This window comes from Sciurus carolinensis, chromosome 10 (assembly GCF_902686445.1).
Source record: "Sciurus carolinensis chromosome 10, mSciCar1.2, whole genome shotgun sequence".
Classification (NCBI taxonomy): Eukaryota; Metazoa; Chordata; class Mammalia; order Rodentia; family Sciuridae; genus Sciurus; species Sciurus carolinensis.
Window position 1 is genome coordinate 31,999,044 of NC_062222.1, and position 21,067 is coordinate 32,020,110.

The 21,067-nt window shown below is 33.6% G+C and overlaps 1 protein-coding gene across 3 annotated transcripts in view; it reads right to left on the minus strand.

Moving 5' to 3' along the window:
* Pdgfc (platelet derived growth factor C) overlaps window positions 1–21,067 on the minus strand; it is a 219,477-nt gene that overhangs the window by 97,525 nt on the left and 100,885 nt on the right. For 2 of the 3 annotated variants that reach the window (XM_047567351.1, XM_047567350.1), the window contains exon 2: window positions 5,213–5,408. In XM_047567351.1, coding sequence (XP_047423307.1) covers window positions 5,213–5,408 — 196 coding nt within the window. Of the gene's footprint in view, window positions 1–5,212; window positions 5,409–16,222; window positions 16,284–21,067 lie in introns of all 3 variants that reach the window. The other variant, XM_047567352.1, reaches the window with a different exon arrangement.

The window sequence follows — 21,067 nt, forward strand, 5'->3', positions numbered from 1 at the left end:
AACTCCTTCAATAGAAATCTCTCCGTAACATGGTATAGTTCTATTCTACCAACCTGATGCAGCAATAACTGGGTAGCTAGCAATCAACAGTAATTAATATATTCTAAGGTAAAAATGTTCATCCTCAGATCATAGGAATTCACATTGACTGAGGTCTTTCTGAGCGATGACCACCATGATTGACCCTGAGTAACCCCGACTGGTTTCTGATGCACAGGTTCCCCAGCATACTATAATTAAACAAAACCATCAGAGTGGTGTGCATGGCTGTTATGGTTTAGACATGAGGTGTTCCCCCAAAAGTCATGTGTGAGACAGTGGCAAGAATGTGCAAAGGTGAAGCGATTAGGTCATGCAAGCATTAACCTAATCAGTGGATTAATCTGATTAATGGATTGGTGGTAACTGTAGGAAGGTAGAAGGTAGCTGGTGGAAATAGGTCACTGGAGTGTGCTAACTTTTTTTACATTTTGTCTGTGGTGAGTGGAGCTCTCCCTGCTTCATGGAAGCCATGAGCCGAGAAGCTTTCCTAGGCCATGGCCTTCTGCCATAATCTTCTGCATCACCTCAGGCATAGAGATATGAAGTCGGCCAACCACGGACTGAACTTCTAAAACCATGGACCAAAGTAAGCGATTCCACCTCTAAAGTGTTCTTTTCAGGTATTTTGGTCACAGCAACAAAAAACAGAATAACACAGGTGATACAACTGGACTGTGACACCTGAAGTGCAGGAATGTGTCTGAAGTCTGATGTTAGTTTAAGGTAAACCAGGTACTTTCCAGCTTGAGTAAAATAACTTCTGTCCTGCCCACTCACCACACTGCCTCCTTCTGACCCAAACTGAGAGATCTACTGGTCTTGTTGTCACCTAAGACCACGCTTCTGTCACTCCCCAGTAGATCATGCTCTGTGCAATTCTGGATCTGTTTGCCTTTCTCTTATTTCAGGGGACACTGGGGTCAGTTTTGGGAGGGTGAACAGAGTTGTCCCAGGAAAATAAATTCATATAGTGGGAAGAGGGTAAAACATTGATCAAATTTGAATATTATTTTGTTAAACATACAGTTCTATGGTGGTAATCAAACATAGAAATTGATGTATATTTTCTAAATTTGTAGAAAAGAAAGAAATGGAATAAGAAGACAAATTAAATGAATGCAAGACAGAAAACTAAAAAAAAGGAAAAACTGATATAAGCAAAACCTTCAAAATAAGTAATGGAACAGAATCCAAATACCCATAAAAAATCAATGTACTAGATTAAATTTCATAATGAAAATATGAAGATATTTTCACTGGATCTTTCGTTTTGATTCTACTCATATACCTTTCAGAAAAAAGACAGTCAACACACAGGAAGACACACATTCTAACATGCATATACACACAAAAACAAGACAGCAAGGCAGAAGGTAACCAGAGACCTGCTGTAGCAGGATTAATATTAGGTATATTATACTTTGAAGCAAAAACAAATCATTATTAAAGATAAACAAGGTCACACAGCTTAGCATATGCACTGAATAATATAATATTTAAAGACATAAGGCACATATTAACACACCTACAATGTGAAACTGATCTATTTATCCTGTACTAGGAAAATTTAAAACATGTCTCTCAGAAAGATGATATGTTAAGAAGACATATCAAGGTATATCAAGGAGAAACAATATAAGGGAATATTCAGATGCAATGAGCAGCAAAATTGCCAAAATTGATGTAATGGACGTATATTGACTTCTATACTCCACAACTGAAGAACAAGCATCCTTTTTAAACATATTGGGAATAATTATATTTCCAAAGCAAATAAAGCAAATTTTAAACTTCAAATAATACAAATAGGCTAAAATCTTTATCCAAAACACAATTAATTTAGAAATCTATAATAAAAATGCATTCTTAGAAAGTCGAGTGTGTTTGTGTGTATATGTATTGTTTCTAGCCGGGCATGGTGGGGCACATATGAGACCTCAGGTAACCTGGAAACTGAGGCAGGAGGATCGCAAATGTTGAACCAGACTTCCCAACTTAGGAAGATCTTGTCTTAACATTAAAAATAAAGAGGTATGGGTATGTAGCTTATTCATAGAACACTCCTGGATTGAATTGTCAGAACTGAAAAACCTAACTTCTATATTACCTGTGATTTTAAAACATACAATAAATATTACAAAAATCTTAAAGGAAGAGGTAAGAAAAGAAGGAAGGAAGGAAGGAAGGAAGAAAGGAAGGAAGGAAAGAAAGAAGGCAAGCAACAGAAAACCTTCTTTATTAAAGACATTTAAGAGGTGGAGTTTTATCTCCTTGAGGGCAGATAAGACTTAGTTACATAACTCCAAATAACAGTCTAGAAAGTGAAATACATTACATTACCAGGGAAAAACCCCGAAGATAATGTCATACCTAAGTAACAAGGTTAACATCATCACAGATAAGTGAGATTGACAACATGTGCCTTCCGGTATGACAACAAGGACAAATGACCTTTTGAATTCTCCCTCCAAACTCATAACTTCAGTGCAATCAGGAGAAAAGATCTGCAAAATCTAAACTGAGGGACATTCTAAAAAAAAAAAAAAAAAATACCTGACCAGCACTCTTCAAAATTGTCAAGTCATAAAACACAAGGGAGAAACTTAACAGAGTTCAGATTGTACAAATTCAGATTGTAAAGAGACATTACAATTAAATGCAATGTGCATATCCTCAAAGGGATGTGAAGTGGAAAAATTGCTAGCATCCAATTAAAGACTGTAGTTTAGTTAATAGTGTTGTGCAAGTGTTAAATTCTTAATTATGCAAATGTACCATTGTCCTGTGAGATGCTAAAATTGGAGGAACCGGGTTAGGTGTATATAGAAACTGTCTGTATTCTCTTTTCTACATTCTGTAAATCCAAAGTTCTTCCAAATTTTAAATTGTTTTTAAAAAGGCAAACTGCCTAAACCTGGCAAGTAGATAGTGGCCTAATAACACAATCAACTGCCCAAAAAGAATTGGAAAAGAAAGAGTAAAAGAACACAAAGGAGGAAAGAAATCCTTTTTTTCTTTTCACAACCCAAATGATTTTTTGCATAAATCCAAAATAATTCCCAGAACAATTATTAAAAGGAATAAAAGAGCTTAACAACTTTGCCAGACAAAAGATCAACACGAAAAAATTGCATTTCTATACACCAGTAATATACAATTAGCAAACATAGTTTTCAAAAAGAGATGCTTAGCAACAATTCATTAGTAATCTAGAAATAAATCTAAATTATCAATGTTCAACATCTTCATAAATAAAAATTTCAATTTTATATTTAGATATGAAAGAAGACCCCAATAAATGAAGAAGTGTAAAATTATCAAGGATAATAAGAACCATTATTATTATCTAAAGAATATATTGAAAGTCAAAGTAGTCAAAATGTTCCACCCCAAAAAAGAAATGAGGATAGGCTTCCCCTACCATAAGCATTTATGAAGTAAAAACTAATTAAAACAGTGTCATTCAATTAAGATTCACATAAACTATCAAAGGAAAAGAACTAAGTGCAGAACAGATCAGATCATAAGCAGAAATCTGGCTTTGCACCTCTTGGTCAATCAGTGTTGATGGGATGCTCCTGGACACCCTAAAGAAAAGTTACAGACCACAAACAAAAACCAATTCAGTGGATCAAGGATGTAAATGTGAAAGGGAAAAATTTAGTTAACCAAACAGAAAAACGAAAACTAGACAATAGAGGTGACCAGACATTTCAGAGAAAAAGAAACAAGAATGACCAATAATAAATATGAAAATTTTGCAGCCCCTTTAGTAACCAAGAAAATGAATTCAACTAGATGATAAGATACACTATTGTCTCTGACCAAGGAGTCTCTGTCTTCTGCTAATGTCCATGAAACTTTGGTGGACACAACTACTACTTTGCAAGTAGGGCAAAATCTTAGATCCTACACAATTTTTAACAAAACTATGAGATCTTGTTTATGAAAAGTAAATGAGAGGAATGCTTTAGCATGGTAGAAAATCTCCCTCAGAGGTGTAAGGAAAAGTTAGTTTTAGCATTTGCTTAGTTACAAAATGTAAATGAGATCTAGTGCCGCTAGTTCACATTCCTAGCCTCTCTTTCCTTATCTGTGGGATGAAGGGATGAATAACACTGTCTTCTGAAGATGGTTAGCCTAGCTCCTATTTCTGGAGGTCTAAAATCATAGATGTAAGGGAAAAAAAAATATGAAATGTAGTCACTGAAAGAAGAAATGTGAAAAATAGTATGTAAATGCTAAAGATAAAAATTGTGATGACAGCAAGTACAAAGTTTATTTCATCGATACTGAAATATTTATCTGTAATGTATGATAAAATAAAAATTCTCTTTTAACTTGTATATCAAAGAGAAAAATAAAGGACCCTGCAACAAAGTTCAAGTAAAATATTTTCATGATATACAAATGCCACTGAAGTGAAAAATCTTCTATAAGACCACCCAACCTTGACAAGTGTATTCATATGGGATTTAAAGAGTAATATTTGTATGACATACAGTAGGTGGTCTTTTGTGTGGGTGAAACATTCCAGCTGACTGGTTCACAGATGCTGCTACGAGAATTATGATGAATTCCCACCTAAGGCATAATGTTAACTTAAACTTCAAATTCTGCTTTCAGAACTGTATTCCTTCTTTGTGATGAAATATTCAAACTTCTTAGTCCTGTGTGTGTGTACCATATATATGTACCATGTATCATTATGTACCATGTATCACTATGTGTATCTAGATAATATATACCCAAATACAGCTTTTCCTTTTAGTAACTTATACTTCTCTTATTGATTTGTCTGTCGGGAAGCTCAAAGTTAAATTATTAGCACTAATGTTAATTTAGGTTTTCTGGCACAACTGCATTCCTTTATATAGACTTTAATTCTCCATTCCTTATTTTAAATCATTTCATACTTTACACACTTTTTAACAAAAATTAACACAAGTCACTTTAGAAATACAACAGTAATAACTGTATATGTATATTTATGTTTCTTCTCATTTTAAATGAAGACCAAATGAAATAGAGCATAAATAAGGTGGTAACTTTCTTGGATCATCAAAAAATCAAAACAAAAGGTGGCATTTAAAATCACATCAAGGAAGAAATCTGAAAGACAATAGTTGTTAAGTTCTGTTGGAATTCCAAGGCAAATATGCTAACTTACTTGCATATGTCATCTTCTGGGTCTTCCAGCCCAAATCTTTCATCAAATGTAAGCTGTATCCACACATTTTCCTCCACTGCTACTAATCTCCATACCAAGACCATATTTCTTGGGTAAGTATGAGGAAACCTTGGGCTGTGAATACTCCCATTTGTAGACACAGTAATAATTCTCTCATGCTGGGGATTTTGTACTCCTAAAGGAAAAACATAGAGATAGACATACTTTTAAAACAGACATTTCAAAAATTATAGGTTTCAAAATAAGTGCTTTTCACTATTCACATTTTAACCCAAACAAGTGTTCAGTACACTTGTAAACAATATAAAACGAGCACCCCTCTTTTCAAAACTCATCCAAAAAAAGAGTTATTTCAATATTATTAAATAAAATTCTGTGTATATAGTAAATTTATCTTTTTAAATCTAATTACTGAAATGTCAATAACCACCTCCCTGGAATCCTAAAATCACAATGAAGCTGAGTTAAGATTTAAATCGCCAAGAAATTATCAAATATAAACCATATTACAATAAAAATAAGCTTTATATACTTTTGATTTTTAAAATGCAAACAATGATTAATGTATCCTAGTTATAAAATAGCTGCAGAGCTATTGGGAATTAGTAATTTAAAAGTCTGCATTAATATTATATATGAGAAAATATGAACTAGTTGAAGAAAAAGAAATGTGAGGATAAAAGAGGCAGAAATGAAAGAATTATTTCCTTTTCTTATTGATCTATTAAATGTCAATCAGCACACCACATCACATGCCATTTAAAGATTTTTTTTTTTTACCTGATCCTTACGCATAATGCTTTCAAAACAGAGTAGACAAAATAATCTTAATAACTTATACTTATTTCAGGGCCCGTAATTTCTGAAGAAAAGTCATCCAACACAACCTCAAAAGTTTCACATCAACTAGAACTACTGAATGAACTTCAAATGTAAAATGAGGTCAAATTATGATCTTTACTTGTTGTTATTAGGGAAATAATAAGCACTAATCAAAGATATTAAAATATAGGAAATTTTGCAGAACATCTCAGGGCCTTAATATACTCACATGAATTTTGAATTTTTCAGGGGATAGTGAGAAATAGCTTCCAAGATTATTAGGCCTACATTATTTTTACATCTTGAATTATTTTCCATCTACTAAAATATGTTGTTAACAACATCTTCCTTTGATTAGAATGTTGGGGGAAGAGTTCAGGGGAAGGGTAAATTAACATTGCAGAAATAAATGGGTTTTTAAACCCACCTATTTGACAGTCAATAAGTGAAAATTCTTAATGGATATTAGTCAAATGAGCAGTCATTCTTTAACTCAAAAAAAAAAAAAAAAACCACAAGAAGTAAGACAGCTATTGTCTTCAGGCCATGAAAGTACATTTAAGAAGACTACATGCTAATAATAATAATAATTGTGATAGAACTTTTAAACTATCCTTCATTCAATTTGCAGTGCAATTTTATAAACTTTTAAAACCCTAAACTGCACCCCAAACACATAATGGGGTGTTTATTTATTTCCTCTGTTCTGTTCCTTCAAACTGCAATGCATATAATGAAATATTCATGACAAGATATCTAACAGTCAATATTCTGGGTCAAAATTTATACACTCATAATTTCATAAGAACAGATTTCACCACAGCAATTCTGCATTCATTTTCATGACTTAGAGATATACTGCACAACACTGAACATTGTGTTTGCAGTTAGGTTATAGAGAGATAAGAATATTATTATTCCTTTCCCCCCTCTCCCAACATCCAATGTCATATTAATATTTACTTAACAGAAATAGGATAAAACTCTTTTAACTCATTTCCTCTCGTTCTTTCCCTTCAAACTTCAATACAAATTTAGTAAGTTCTATTAAACTGTCATATTTTACCCTCCACGTTTTTCTTCTTTGTTTCTATTATAGTTTTCTCCCCTTTCCTCTTCTCAGTTGCTTTCATTTGCCATGACTTAATTCCCTTTTAACTAATGGATTTCCTAGTTCTCTGTTTCCCTACTCAATATCTTAAGCTTACTAATTGCACACCAGACATTACACTTCCTAAGCGGTAGGAGGAAATCTAAGATGATCCCCAACATTCTTCATCTCTCAATAAACCTCTCCCTGGACTGGGCAACCCATGGGCTATTGCTCCCACGAACAGGTTAGTTGACTTTAACTCAATTAAGAGGCAGGTGATTTAAGTGGGCCTAATCTAATCAAGTGAGCCCATAAAGGAAGTTGGTTCCTTCTTAAACTCAGAGAAGTCAGAGCATGAGGGAGAGTCAAAAGGAGAGAGAGTCTTTGTTGCTGGTTTTGAAAATGGAGGAGGCTATGTGGCAAGGGATGTGAGAAGCTTCTAGAAGCTAAGGGTAGACTGACAAGGAAGGAGGACCTCAGTCCTAAAACACCTGCCATCTCAAAGAGCCTAGACACACATTCTTTTCAAAGCCTCTAGAAATGAGCCTTGTCTGGTTGATACTTTGATTTTAGTCTCCTGAAACCCTGAGCAAGAGCACAGTCACAAGAGGCCTTCACCTCTGATGTGTGGACAGGAGAATTAACAAAGGGGATTTTAAGCTGCAAAAGTTGTGATAATATCTTCTATAGTATTAGAAAACAAATACCCATTCTATTGTTGTGGAAAGCTGCTTAGATTGAAGGTATGTCTTTGTGTTCCAATCTCCAGCAATAATTACAGTAATTACACCCACTTTTTCTTTTGGTATTCATGCTAGGCAAAATATGTTAACATTATTTCACATTGATAAATGACTCTGAGAAACTGCTTGAATTTAAGAGACTTCATGTCAAGAGTCATGAACTACCTAGAAGGTAAGGTTAAGAAATGACCTGTTTTATCCTTACACTACTCAAAACTATTTTAACAAGCTGTATTTGTGACTTTTAAATTACATAATGTAATGCTGCCTTTCTTCTCAATGTCTAAATTTTCTTGAGCAGTAAGCAATTTTTTTAGTAACATGTTCCCTCTCACTAGATGCTAATACAATTTTACTGTTGACAATAAGAATTTATATGAAATTGTCATTACTTCTATGCTCATAATTTAACACTGGTATATCTCCTAACACAGAAGAGAGATGGATTCTTCACATACTGACAAACTGTAACATGACTAAGGAAATTATGATCATTAACTATTAAAATTAAATTCTTTAATTTTCTGTACAATTTCCTTTAAAAACAAGCTCTTGCCAGGTGTGGTGGCACATATCTATAATCCCAGCAGCCTCTCGGGAGGCTGAGGCAGCAGGATCACTAGTTTAAAGCCAGCCTCTACAATCTAATAAGGACCTCTGCCTTTTAGTGAGCCCCTGTCTCAAAATTTTAAAAAGGGGGCTGGGGATGTGCTCAGTGGTAAAACACCCCTCGGTTCAATCTCTGGTATAAAAAAAGAAAAAGAAAAAAAAAGAGCTATCATTCTCTTAGTCCCTCATATTTGAAGGACTAATAATATCTATTCACTGAGCCCCAAAACAAATGACTTAGCTTCACAAACAACTGTGTTTATTCTTTCATATACAATCTAGAAAACTATCTGAATTCTATTTTTATACCTTCAATAAAAACAGCCTCATGGCTAAAAGGTATATACTTAAATTTGTGTTTACATCTTTTTTTTTCCTTATAATTCATAACTTCATTTGACTATAATTAAACATAATTTAAAGACTTGAGAATCTAACTTCTATCTGTGGTTTAAAAGCAAATGTAAATTTTCTTTTCAGTTAAATTGCTGCTCCCAAAAAATTCACTTCTACATGCAATGAGGTTTGCCACCAAATACATGTGATCTGCACATGACTGTCAATGTTTTATGTAAATTTCAAGCAACTAGGGCCTGTAATCAAGAAGAAAAAGAGGGAAAGAAAAAGCAACAAACATTAAGTTCCACCAAAATAAGATGCTGAACTTAACAGTTCTGTTGTTTTAACCATCATCTTTTCAAACAAGTATGCAGTATATTTGTGACTACTCAACTCAACGTACTAATGAAATAAGACCCATTTGTAGTCAAATTACTGAAATATTGACAACGTGATCCTTACAGTGTATATTGAAACAATTTATTCTTATATTTACAAGAATAAATCTTGTACAACTTAGAGATTATAAAGGAAAATATATGTAAACACTAAATTCTGGAAATTATAATTATGCACAAAGTCATATTATGTGGTCCAACCCTTCTCAAGGTAGGACTAGTGAAAATTAAAAGGAAAGAAAATATATTAAAAAGGAAAACAAAAGTGATTAATAATGTAAATACTATAAAATAGTTCATTATACATCTATATACACATACATATACGATTCAATTATAGAGACATAATACACTCTGTATGTATTAAACAACAGCAATTAAAATCATAACAATTCCAAAATGTTTGCCTTGCATGACACATGGTTTACACATTTAAATAATTATTTATTATGGCTGAAAGAGAGTAATAGTAAGAGAATTATAAAAAGAAATAAAAATTGTAATACTTCAAAATGCTATACTATTAGAAAAGATAACACCAAAAATGAAGATTCAGGACAACATAACTCATAAAGAAGATAAACCATTCAAGTTTGTCTGTATTCTAATATTTTAAGTTGACTTTAGCAGAAAAGTGTAGAAATGAGAATGTGGCAAAAAGAAACAGGTCTCCAATCTTGGTTTAGTTTTGCAATTTTAATAATTCTGCTTCTGTTTCACAAAGGCGAGACTAACAACCTGTCACCCATAAGCTGGTGGACTTCACGCATGTCCTGTGAGGTTTTGATGTGTTCATTTCCAAATATATGCTGTATTCTTTTTTCACCTCTCCTCTTCTCTCTTTTTCTTTTTTTTTTCTGGTGCTGGTGATTGAACCCAGGGTTTCTTTACCATTGAGCTACATCACTAGGCCTTTATAATTTTTAATTTTGAGATGGGACCTTGCTTAGTTGCTTAGGGTCTCACTCAGTTGCTGAGGGTGGCCTTGAACTTATAATCCTCCTGCCTCAACCTCCTGAGAGTCAGTGGGAAAAATGTGTCCTTGGAGACTTGTATCTCCGGGCACTTTCCCCAACCAAGCCAAGGTTTCTGACATGTTCTCTTTTTTAACTGTGATAGGGATTGAACCCAGGGAGCTCTCTACTAGTCAAATGTTTTCAATTATGTAAAAAGCATTTCATTAATAGCCACTGTATCTTATTTTTCATTTTAAAAGCTGGTTAAAATCATAAGGTACACACACACCCACACACACACACACACACACACACACACAGGAGCTAGTTCCTTTTTGTCCAGAAAATCCAGAGGAATTTCATCCTAACCATATTTTCTACAGAAACAAGATACACTTGAACTCTAAATACTGACAAATCTCTCTCCCATCAATTCAATCTCTATAGATGTAACCTATCAGAATGCTTAATACTTTTGATTCTAATTATTAATATAAAAGTAAGATAATATAATGGACAGAAAACTCAGACTCTAGTTTTGTTTTATCATAGGTTCAATCTACCATTTCCCATATCTTTAACACAACATCAAGATAAAACAAAAACAATCAACAAACCAAGCTTTGTTTACCTCAAAACTATTTCCAAATTCCAAGAAGGGACTGCCATATTAAGTAAACCACAAAAACTAACAATCATTTGGGATATGTCCAATTGGGGTTCTTGAACTTATTCCAGATAATAGTCATTTCTGCTCCTCAAGGGAATGAATACCCAACAGCTACATACTAAGAACCTGTGTGGCAACAACTATCCAGGAGCTTAGAACATCAAAAAATAAAGCCCTGTCTTCTTAATGTGATCAATTCGAGGTCTGCAATTTAGTACCATTCCTAGACCGCGCATGCCGGTGACATAATATTCAACTAACAAAACCTGGTTCAGATTCGAGCTTCTTCAAGACACAATCACTGATTCCCAATTATATTCCTTTAATGTAATGTACATTTTAATTATAATGTACGTGTTCACCTTTTTTCTTTTCTAACACTATGACTTCCAGGTGGCAAATTGTTTTTACTGACATCCATAACTAGTATCCAGCTCTGTACCTGGCACCTGGCACTACCTAACACATGGATAGTATAAGGAAACTTGATACCCTGGGGCATGGCAGAAAACAATTTTACATTTATTTTAACATTTCATCTTCTATTCCTCAGTTTCCAGAGACTATACAGAATAAAATAAGAAGATCTGACAATGACTACCCCCCAATTAAAGTCCTTTAATTCACATTTGATACCCTACTCCAAGTTCATTTATTATAATCTACACATACATTACAGCTGAACGTGACAGGTCATAGAGTACTCATTACTAAGACTTTCCATTTTCTTATTAAGCTTGCTTATTTGTAAAATTGGAACATGCTCTATAATTTATCACACTCAGAAATGCTACAATCACAGTAATTATTTTACTCAAACTGAAGTATGAATTGGTGAATGACAAAATCTGTTATTTTAGGCAGGTCACCCAATATCTTAGTTTATTTTGTATCAAATGGAAATAATCAGAGATTTGCCTAAAACTTCAAAAGATATGATAACTGTACAAAATAAAATAATTACAGAGCAGTTTATAAATGAAGGAGAAACACGGTCCATCAAATTCTAATTTCAATAGAATGAGAGTGAAAATTTACTACAAATATCCAGTTTCCTGATGCCATTGAACAGAAGAATGTTATGTAAGACATAATGCAAAACTGGCCAGATGTATGAAAATTTCAATCTCACAAAGATCAAAACGATTAAGCAAGTAGCAGTGATTTTTTTAGGCAATGATTTAAAAGTCCTGCTTTCTTTCTGTAGGCTGATTTAAGAGGGAGGAAAAGAAGCAAATTTGTAGAAGTTTTACTGTTTCTTGATGCTAACATTAAAAAAAAAGAAGTAGTAGTAGTCATGGCATTCTCCTGAGTATAATAAAAAGTGTAAGAATTAAACCATTAGTCTCTTCTCAGTCTATGGAAATAGTGGTGAATGTGTTCAGGAAGTGCATGGAAAGCTTCCTATGTGCACTAGGAAAAGTTAAAATACTGAGTCTTTCCCCAGGGTCCCTCATCATTACTATGAAGCAACTCTGGATAAAAGTGGAATTGATCCTACCCAGAAGTATACTGGGAAATCAACACAAGCCCATTTTCCTTGTTGCATGGATCACTCTAATAGGCAGATCAGAGTGAACTCAATAGCCATTTTTCAACACTTGGAGACCAGACAATTTTGGGTGTAGAAGTGAGACTCAAAACTATGGTAGTCATTTAGCTTGATAAAAGTCTGATAAAAAAAATAAAAGTTAATGCAAAAAAGTGAGTAGATATATCATTGTACAAAAAAGTTGAGCTAAATCACACAATAAACTCTGGGCATCTCAGTTACTTTAATAAATAAATCACTTTTACTATTTAAGGCAGTTACAGCTACAATTTGTTATAACTGCAATCAAAATCTTTCTGTAGTAGAAGTGTTTGGGTTTGCCTGGGAGAGCATTGGTTTAAATCCGTTTCCCTGATGTAATTACTGTTCACATCCACTTTCACACTCAAAAGGCCTGACCTTACATCATAAAAGACCCATCAAATAAGAGCTATAAAATTCTTCTTGTATTGAGACATATGATTTAGAAATGGTAAGGGCTTGACAGGGTATTTTAAGTTTCTGAGTAATCGTAAAAATAACCCATTTGGTTTTATACAATGGGGTGCCTTTAAAATGAATGCTCAACTATGGAAGAAAAACTGACAATAGTGTTCGTACCTATTATGGCACAGGATAAATAGCCAAGGATATAAACACAGAATCTCTTTAAGGCCTTTGCACCAATTAGTAATGAATATAATTGCATACGCATATAATCACACACCCTAATATTGTGAAACATGTTTAGGCAATGCTGTTATTTTCTTTCTTTGTTAAGTTGTACCTTACTTTAGACACCACGAAGAGGCCAAACCAGAATGTAGAAGAGAGATAAATTAGGAGTAGCCCACGTTACCAAAAAAAAAAAAAAAAAAAAAAAAAATTCACTTTAAAAATTAGTGAATCAACTCTCCTATTGAATTATATTATTATTCAATGTAGAAAGTTAAAATATTAGGAGTTCTGAAATGTTTTAAGTAACAAATACATTTATACCAAGCTATATTGTTATGACAAAAATGGCTAACATGATGAAGCACAAATTCATATTACATATACTTCTTAAAAAACAAATAAATTTAAGAGAAAATATTTTCAATAAAGAACATCTGTTCTGGAGACTCAGTATTTACCAAACTTTCTATCTGCCTGGGGTATATAACTTACAACATTCAGACTTGAGTTTACCAACAATCTCAAAATCAGCCTGTTACCTATTTCTTTGTGAGTTCACAATGTCTAGGTAAAGTATTGACATTCCAATGGGATGTTTAGAATTTATCAATAAAAATTACAATAAAATGACAGTCGCTCCAAATGATAGTCTTTCACAGAATCATAAGTTCATTATTGTTTGCTTTTAATTAAAATTTAAAATTCTTTTAAATTAAGCTGTGCATTAGGCTAGCTGTGCATTAGGCAAATAAATGAATCCTAAAGAAAAATGAGATAGGAATATATTTATTAAAGTGTTAATATATTCAGTCATATATGTTATTGCTGAAAAATGAGACTACTGCTTCCTATTTATAGTTAGCATTTCACCTTCAAAAGTGAATGCATACAATGTATATGTAATGAGCCCATGACTTTCTCATGAATGCTACCCTAAGATAAGAAAAATAACAAATTCAGGCATTTATATACAAAGCATATCCTCCTATCTCGTATTTTAGAGTTACTAAGAGCTGTCAATAAGTGATAAATGTGCTTGCATTTCCGTAATAAATATTTGCTATTTATAACTTATGTTTGTAGCAAGATAACAGATTACTACATTTTTTTAAAATCAGGAATTCCACATAATGATATCAGGAATAAAAACACTGGGACAAGCACCCCTCATAGGCAAAGTATAAATAAAATATGTTCATGAATGTCCTAACCATTCTGCTGTGGTAAAAAACACTGCCTCCCCACCCCACACTCTACCCTTTAACATTTTTTGTCCATTTCAGTGATGTAAAAATATGACAAATATAAATGTGAGGTTTTTAAAAGAAACAATGACTGAATATTAATAATAAGACATATATTTTGGTGAGAAAATAGGGTTCTTCTCAAAAGACACATGTAAATAATGATGAGGATACCCATTATATGCCAAGCTATTTGATTCCCCCTTACACTATTTCATCCACTAGAAGGGTTACAATTAAAGAGTGAATACATATAAATGAGATTTTCAGTATCCTTAATTCTAGAATTGCCTTGAATATATCCATTAGCTGGATTCTTCAGCAATGAGTTTTATCACAAAATTTTTTAAATTAAGCCAAAGGTCAAGGAAAAGGAGGGTTAAAAAGAAGAGGTGAAATGGAGGAAGGAACAGATTGCAGGAGATATATGCTTTAACTCAATGTAAAGACTGAATTCGACTTAACCAAGTCCACCAGGAGTTCCATTTGTGAGGTGAGATTTTTCTCCAACACTCCATTATCACTAGTCCTTTCAACATTGTTCGAAAATATCCACTTCCTTGTCTTCTGATCTCAGGGGAGACTCTGAGGATATGTCTGTCAGATTGGACATCGTCAGATACCACAAGATTTGAGAATCCCTCTTTATGACATCTGCACTGTTTATATGAGTCTAATCCCCGTCTGAGCAAATGGAACAGCTGCATTCATGACCTCCCAGAAGTGAACAGACCTGTCTGAGCACAGCATTGCCTTGAAAATTCTTGCCTCTGAAAGCTAATTTTGAAGTTGAAAACTCTCCACCCATGTTCCCTATGAATCTGCCCATTCCTCTTCTGAAGGAAATGTAACATTTTCCAGGAAAAAAAAAAAGGAACAAAGATATAAGCCAATGTAGGGTTAGGGGAGAGAAGAAAGGAGAAAACTGTGGGGAAAAAGGTAAAAATCATTGCAGCAACTGTAATGTTATTAACTACCTTGATATGGGGCTAATATCCCTATTCTCAAGTTGAGGGCTTTTTAAAAAAAAGATATGTATAACATATGCCTCGAAGACAACTGTACTAATCATCTAAAATACATGAATTACAGAGATCTATTATTGTACAACCACACAAATCACCAAAGTATTTTATAGCAGGTATCATACTGCAAAGTTTGATTACAATGTCATAATCTTATTAAATGTGAACCAATACAATTTCAGAAGATTTCTAATAACCAAGCAAAATACCAAATTCCAAAAAATATACTGATACAAATATATATTAAGACTTATCAGTTACCAAGAAAGTTTTATATTTGGCACATTTCTGAAAATATTTTTTTTTTAGTTGTAGATGGACACAATACCTTTATTTCATTTATTTATTTCTATGCGATGCTGAGGATCAAACCCAGTGCCTCACACATACTAGCCAAGCACTCTACCACTGAGCCCATTATTTAGCACTTTCTGTCAAACAAAAATACTAATAAATGAAGAATGGAAAAATATCAGAGAAACACCAGAATAACAAATCACAGCTTGATAAAGAACATTACTCTCTCAATTTGCCAGGTAAAGTCATATTTAACATGTCAGAGGTTCCAGGAAATGAGAACATAGGCATTCCAGCAAGCACACTGCAGTTTGAAGACCATCAGGGATATGAAAGTAGCACTCCAGTCTTGGAAAGACTAGACAGAAGTTGGGAAGAGCAAAGATGTCACAGCCATCATCAAAGAAGTTGTTCAGTCTCCACTTGTTTGTATTAGAGCTTCAGGTAAGAACATTATTCCACCTAAACAGATTCTCTAGCTTTAAGATGGCTTGTTGTATCAACCTTAATCACAATAGAGTGTATGATAAGACATGTTTTTAAAAATAATCAGAGTAAATAAAAAAGATATATGTTTTGCTTACCTTTTAAATGTTCTTTCTCCTCTTTTCTATGCCAGTCCAGATGCTTGGGTATAGTTCCTCCCTGCCAGTAGACGGAGATAGTAAAATTGAGTCTTTTGGTGACCTTAGATCCTAATCTAGGTGGTTCAGAATCTTCAATTTCAGATTTTGGAAGTAAAAAAAAAAATAATTTGAATGATGGGAAAAGACACATAAAGCTTCTTTTAAATATCTGAGTCTGTGGAATGAACTTATGTTATTGGTCATTTGTACTAATCTTTATAGGAGAAGGTCTTGGCTGGCATAGAAAAAAATAAAAGAAAGAGCATTATTTGGTACTATACAATCCCTTGACTCTTCAGTCTTCCTAGTTCATATTCATTCACTCAACTAATACCCATTGAGTATCAAATAAAAACTGCAAGTAGTGACCAGATACTTCCATTACAGTATCTAATTAATTAATGTTTTTAATAAGGCTCTGTACTATTTGCTAGCCCCTAACTTTTTTCCCAGAAATTGTGTTTTTTAAAGTTCCATATGATGAGCTGCCTCTTGTGTGTCAAGCTTCTGGAGTCCTCCTGATGGTCAAGATTCTCAGATTTAGGCAAAATTAGCTTCTTCTTTTATTGATAAAGGAACTTTTAAGTTGGAAACTCATTTGATAGTGATAAAAAGTGGTTTTGTTTTATTTCGTTTCAAATTAATACAAATCCTCCAAAGGCTTGACAGGAAGAAATTTAAAAAGTTAAAGTGCACTCATTTTGAAGAGATTAAACGGATTTTCAGAAATACAACTGGATTCAGGAATAGAGCTGCATGAAAAAGTTTTTTATTTAGGACTGCATACTTGAGATCAAATTCATAGGGAAAAGCATTAAAATGTGTGGTTGCTGATAATGACTTAAGAATAACATTATTATCATTTTCAAAAGTTAATAGAAGTACACATAAGTACCTCTCGAAGATGATAAGAGGCGAAATACAAACATCCGGAACTGAACTGAACAATGATGAAATTATGAAATAATTGGTTCCATTTTTCTCACTCAGTTCAGTAAACCCATTGAATTTTCATAAAAATGGAATCTGTACCTCTTCTTTATTCCAAGACAGTCTAAATCTCAGCATTACTTATAGTCATGGTCTGTAACTTAGTTTCAACACAACACAATTTGGAAAATATAGGCATTACAGAACTAATTGAGAATAATGCTAATTTGTTCAAGAATGACATGATTAAAATGAAACTACTCTCTTATAGTGTTACCCAAATCATTCTGCTCAAAGGCATATACTAGGATTTAAATATCACATAGTTGTTCTTACAATGATTTTGGGATTGTAAAACACTTGCTTATGCAAAAAATTTCTTTCCAATTAGACATTGTGCACAATCATAGCATCAAAAAGATGTACCCCATTTGTGTACAATGAATCAAAATGCAGGCTGTAAAAATAAAAAAAAAATAAAAGTACTGAACAGATACTTCTCAGAAGAGCTATTAATGGTCAACAGATATGTGAAAAAATGTTCAACATCTCTAGCAGTTAGAGAAATGCAAATTAAAACTATACTGAGATTTCATCTCACCCCAGTCAGAATGCCAATTATCAAGAATACAAGTAATAATAAATGTTGACAAGGATGTGGGGGAAAAGGTACACTCATACATTGCTGGTGGGGCTGCAAATTGGTGCAACCACTCTGAAAAACAGTATGGGGATTTCTCAAAAACTAAGAATGGAACAAACATTTGAACAAGCTACCCAACTTCTCGGTATATACTCAAAGAATTTAAAATCGGCATACTACAGTGATACAGCAACATCAATTTTATAGCAGCACAATTTACAATAGCTAAGCTATGGAGCCAACCTAGATGCCCTTCAACAAATGAGTGGGTAAAGAAAATGTGGTGTATATATAGTAATACAATGGAGTATTACTCAGTCATAAAGTAGAATGACTTCATGACATTTGCCAGCAATGGATGGATCTAGCAACTATCATGCTAAGTGAAATAAGCCAGTCCCAAAAAGTCAAAGGTCAAATGTGTAAGCTAATCAACCACAATAAGGGGGAAACAGGGAAGAACAGATATCAGTAGATTAGATAAAGGGGAATGAAGGAAAGGGAGGGGGCATGGAAAAAGGAAAGACAGTGAAATGAATCTGACATTATTTTCCTGTACACATATGAATACACCACAGTGAACACCATCATTGTGAATAACCGTAAGAATGGGGTACTAATTAAAATAAGACATATTCTATGGTTGTATATCAAAATGAATTCTACTGTCATGTTTAACTAAAAAGAACCAATACAATTTTTAAAATTAAAAAAATACATATCATTAAAAAAACTAAAAGTACCATATACTCTTTTCCCCTAGGAAAATAAGTGAGGCATACAGTGAGTAGGTAACCATATAGTTTCTTATTCAAAACAAAACATTTTTAAGAATGAAAGGAAATATTATTAGTTGTGTCAGAGCAAGAGAGATAATCAACTGCCATTCCCAGAAATCTGGAACACACGATTATCCTAATGACAAAAGAGAACATTAACGCCCAACCCAAAGCTCTTGGTCTAAGTCCTATCTGTTCTCTTTTCACTACATCACAGGACTCAGGAAGTCTTTCAACTTGGAAATCTGTGTGATTAATTCACAAGTGTGTTTTCCTGTTTGCATCATGTTCAACTTTATCCACTGGAAAAAGCTTTTTCATTGTTTTCATAAACATGGTAATATCCATTACGTTTACAGTACTTTTTCAAAATAGTTTAAAACAACTAAATGAAGACCCTAAAAACTCTTTCTCTTTGATTGTTTTTTATTAGGTTATTTGTGAGATCTGTCAAACGTTACCCATGCAGAAGAGACATTTTTGCCAATTATTATTGACTTGTTGGATTCTGGTTCTCTTCTCATGGTTGGATCAAGAGTTAACTCTACTTATAAGCATCACATTATTCCAAAACTTAGTACTCTCTAAAAAGTGGTAAATTCCTCATTAATTTAGAGAAGGCAAGTGATCACTTAAAATATTTAAAATGTGTTGAAAATATGGAGAAATGAACTGTACTGAAAGTAAAATTTTATATCCTTCACAATGAATGTAAGGCTCAGGTGTGTATTCATTTATTTGATTATTTGGTTTTTAAAGTGTAAGTGTGCAATGTTATCCAAAAAACTAAAAAATGATGGTTTTAGCCTGTTTATTTTTTCTCTTTGCCAGTTTGGTTGCTGTTTTTGTTTACTGTTGTATCACCCAAAGCTTTCCCACAGTTTCTCACACAGAACAGGCACTCACTAAATATTTCTTGAATGGCTCAACTAAGAAAATTTCACCCACCAACATAGGTACAAAGAATTTTTGATAGATGTCATGTGGGTTTATTCTTGGACTATCATTGCCTTATGAAAGTTCCTTTTTTGTTGTTGTCGTAGTATTCATTTTTTGTTTTTCTGCCATAAAAAGAACAAATAAAGATCCTCCACATTACATTTGAAAAGACACCAGCAACCTATTTTGATGACATAAAAATCTGTCCATACGGAGCACAGTTATATTAAATTCATGTCTGGAATTACTTCAACGGGGTTTTCAAAATCTCCGAAATACAACCTCCAACAACTGCACTATTTCATCTAATATGTGTCACTTTCGGAAAAGAAATTTATTCTTTCCTTTCTGAATTCAAAAGTCAAGTATTTGTTTTAAAAATAAAATCTCCACTATCTTAGCCAGACTGAGGGAGCACATGTATACTAATGATCAATGATAAGTCTGAGATTTTTTTTTTTTTTTATTTTTAAATTTTTTTTTTATTTTTTTTATTTTTTTTTTTTACGTTTACATAGGGTAATGATGTTTATTTTATTTTTCCCCTCCCCCCACCCCTCCCACCCCTCCCACCCCTCTTTTCCCTCTACACAGTCCTTCTTTCCTTCATTCTTACCGCTCTCCTTAGCCTAACTCTAAACCTAACCCTAAACCTAATGCTAGCCCCTCCCACCCCCCATTATATGTCCTCATCCGCTTATCAGCGAGATCATTCGTCCTTTAGTTTTTTGAGATTGGCTTATCTCACTTAGCATGATATTCTCCAATTTCGACCATTTGCCTACAAATGCCATAATTTTATCATTCTTCATTGCGGAGTAATATTCCATTGTATAAATATGCCACAGTTTCTTTATCCATTCATCAACTGAAGGGCATCTAGGTTGGTTCCACAATCTGGCTATGGTGAATTGAGCAGCAATGAACATTGATGTGGCTGTATCTCTGTAGTATGCTGATTTTAAGTCCTTTGGGTATAGGCCAAGGAGTGGGATAGCTGGGTCAAATGGTGTTTCCATTCCAAGCTTTCTGAGGAATCTCCACACTGCTTTCCAGAGTGGCTGCACTAATTTGCAACCCCACCAGCAATGTATGAGTGTTCCTTTTTCACCACATCCTCGCCAACACCTATTGTTGCTTGTATTCTTGATAATCGCCATTCTAATTGGGGTGAGATGAAATCTTAGGGTAGTTTTGATTTGCATTTCCCTTATTACTAGGGATGTTGAACATTTTTTCATATATCTGGTGATTACTTGTACATCTTCTTCTGTGAAGTGTCTGTTCATTTCCTTAGCCCATTTGTTGATTGGATTATTTGTATTCTTCGTGTAGAGTTTTTTGAGTTCTTTATAGATTCTGGAAATTAGCGCTCTATCTGAGGTAAGGTTGGCAAAGATATTCTCCCACTCTGTAGGCTCTCTCTTCACATTTCTGATAGTTTCCTTTGCTGAGAGAAAGCTTTTTAGTTTGAATCTATCCCAGTTGTCGATTCTTGCTTTTATTTCTTGT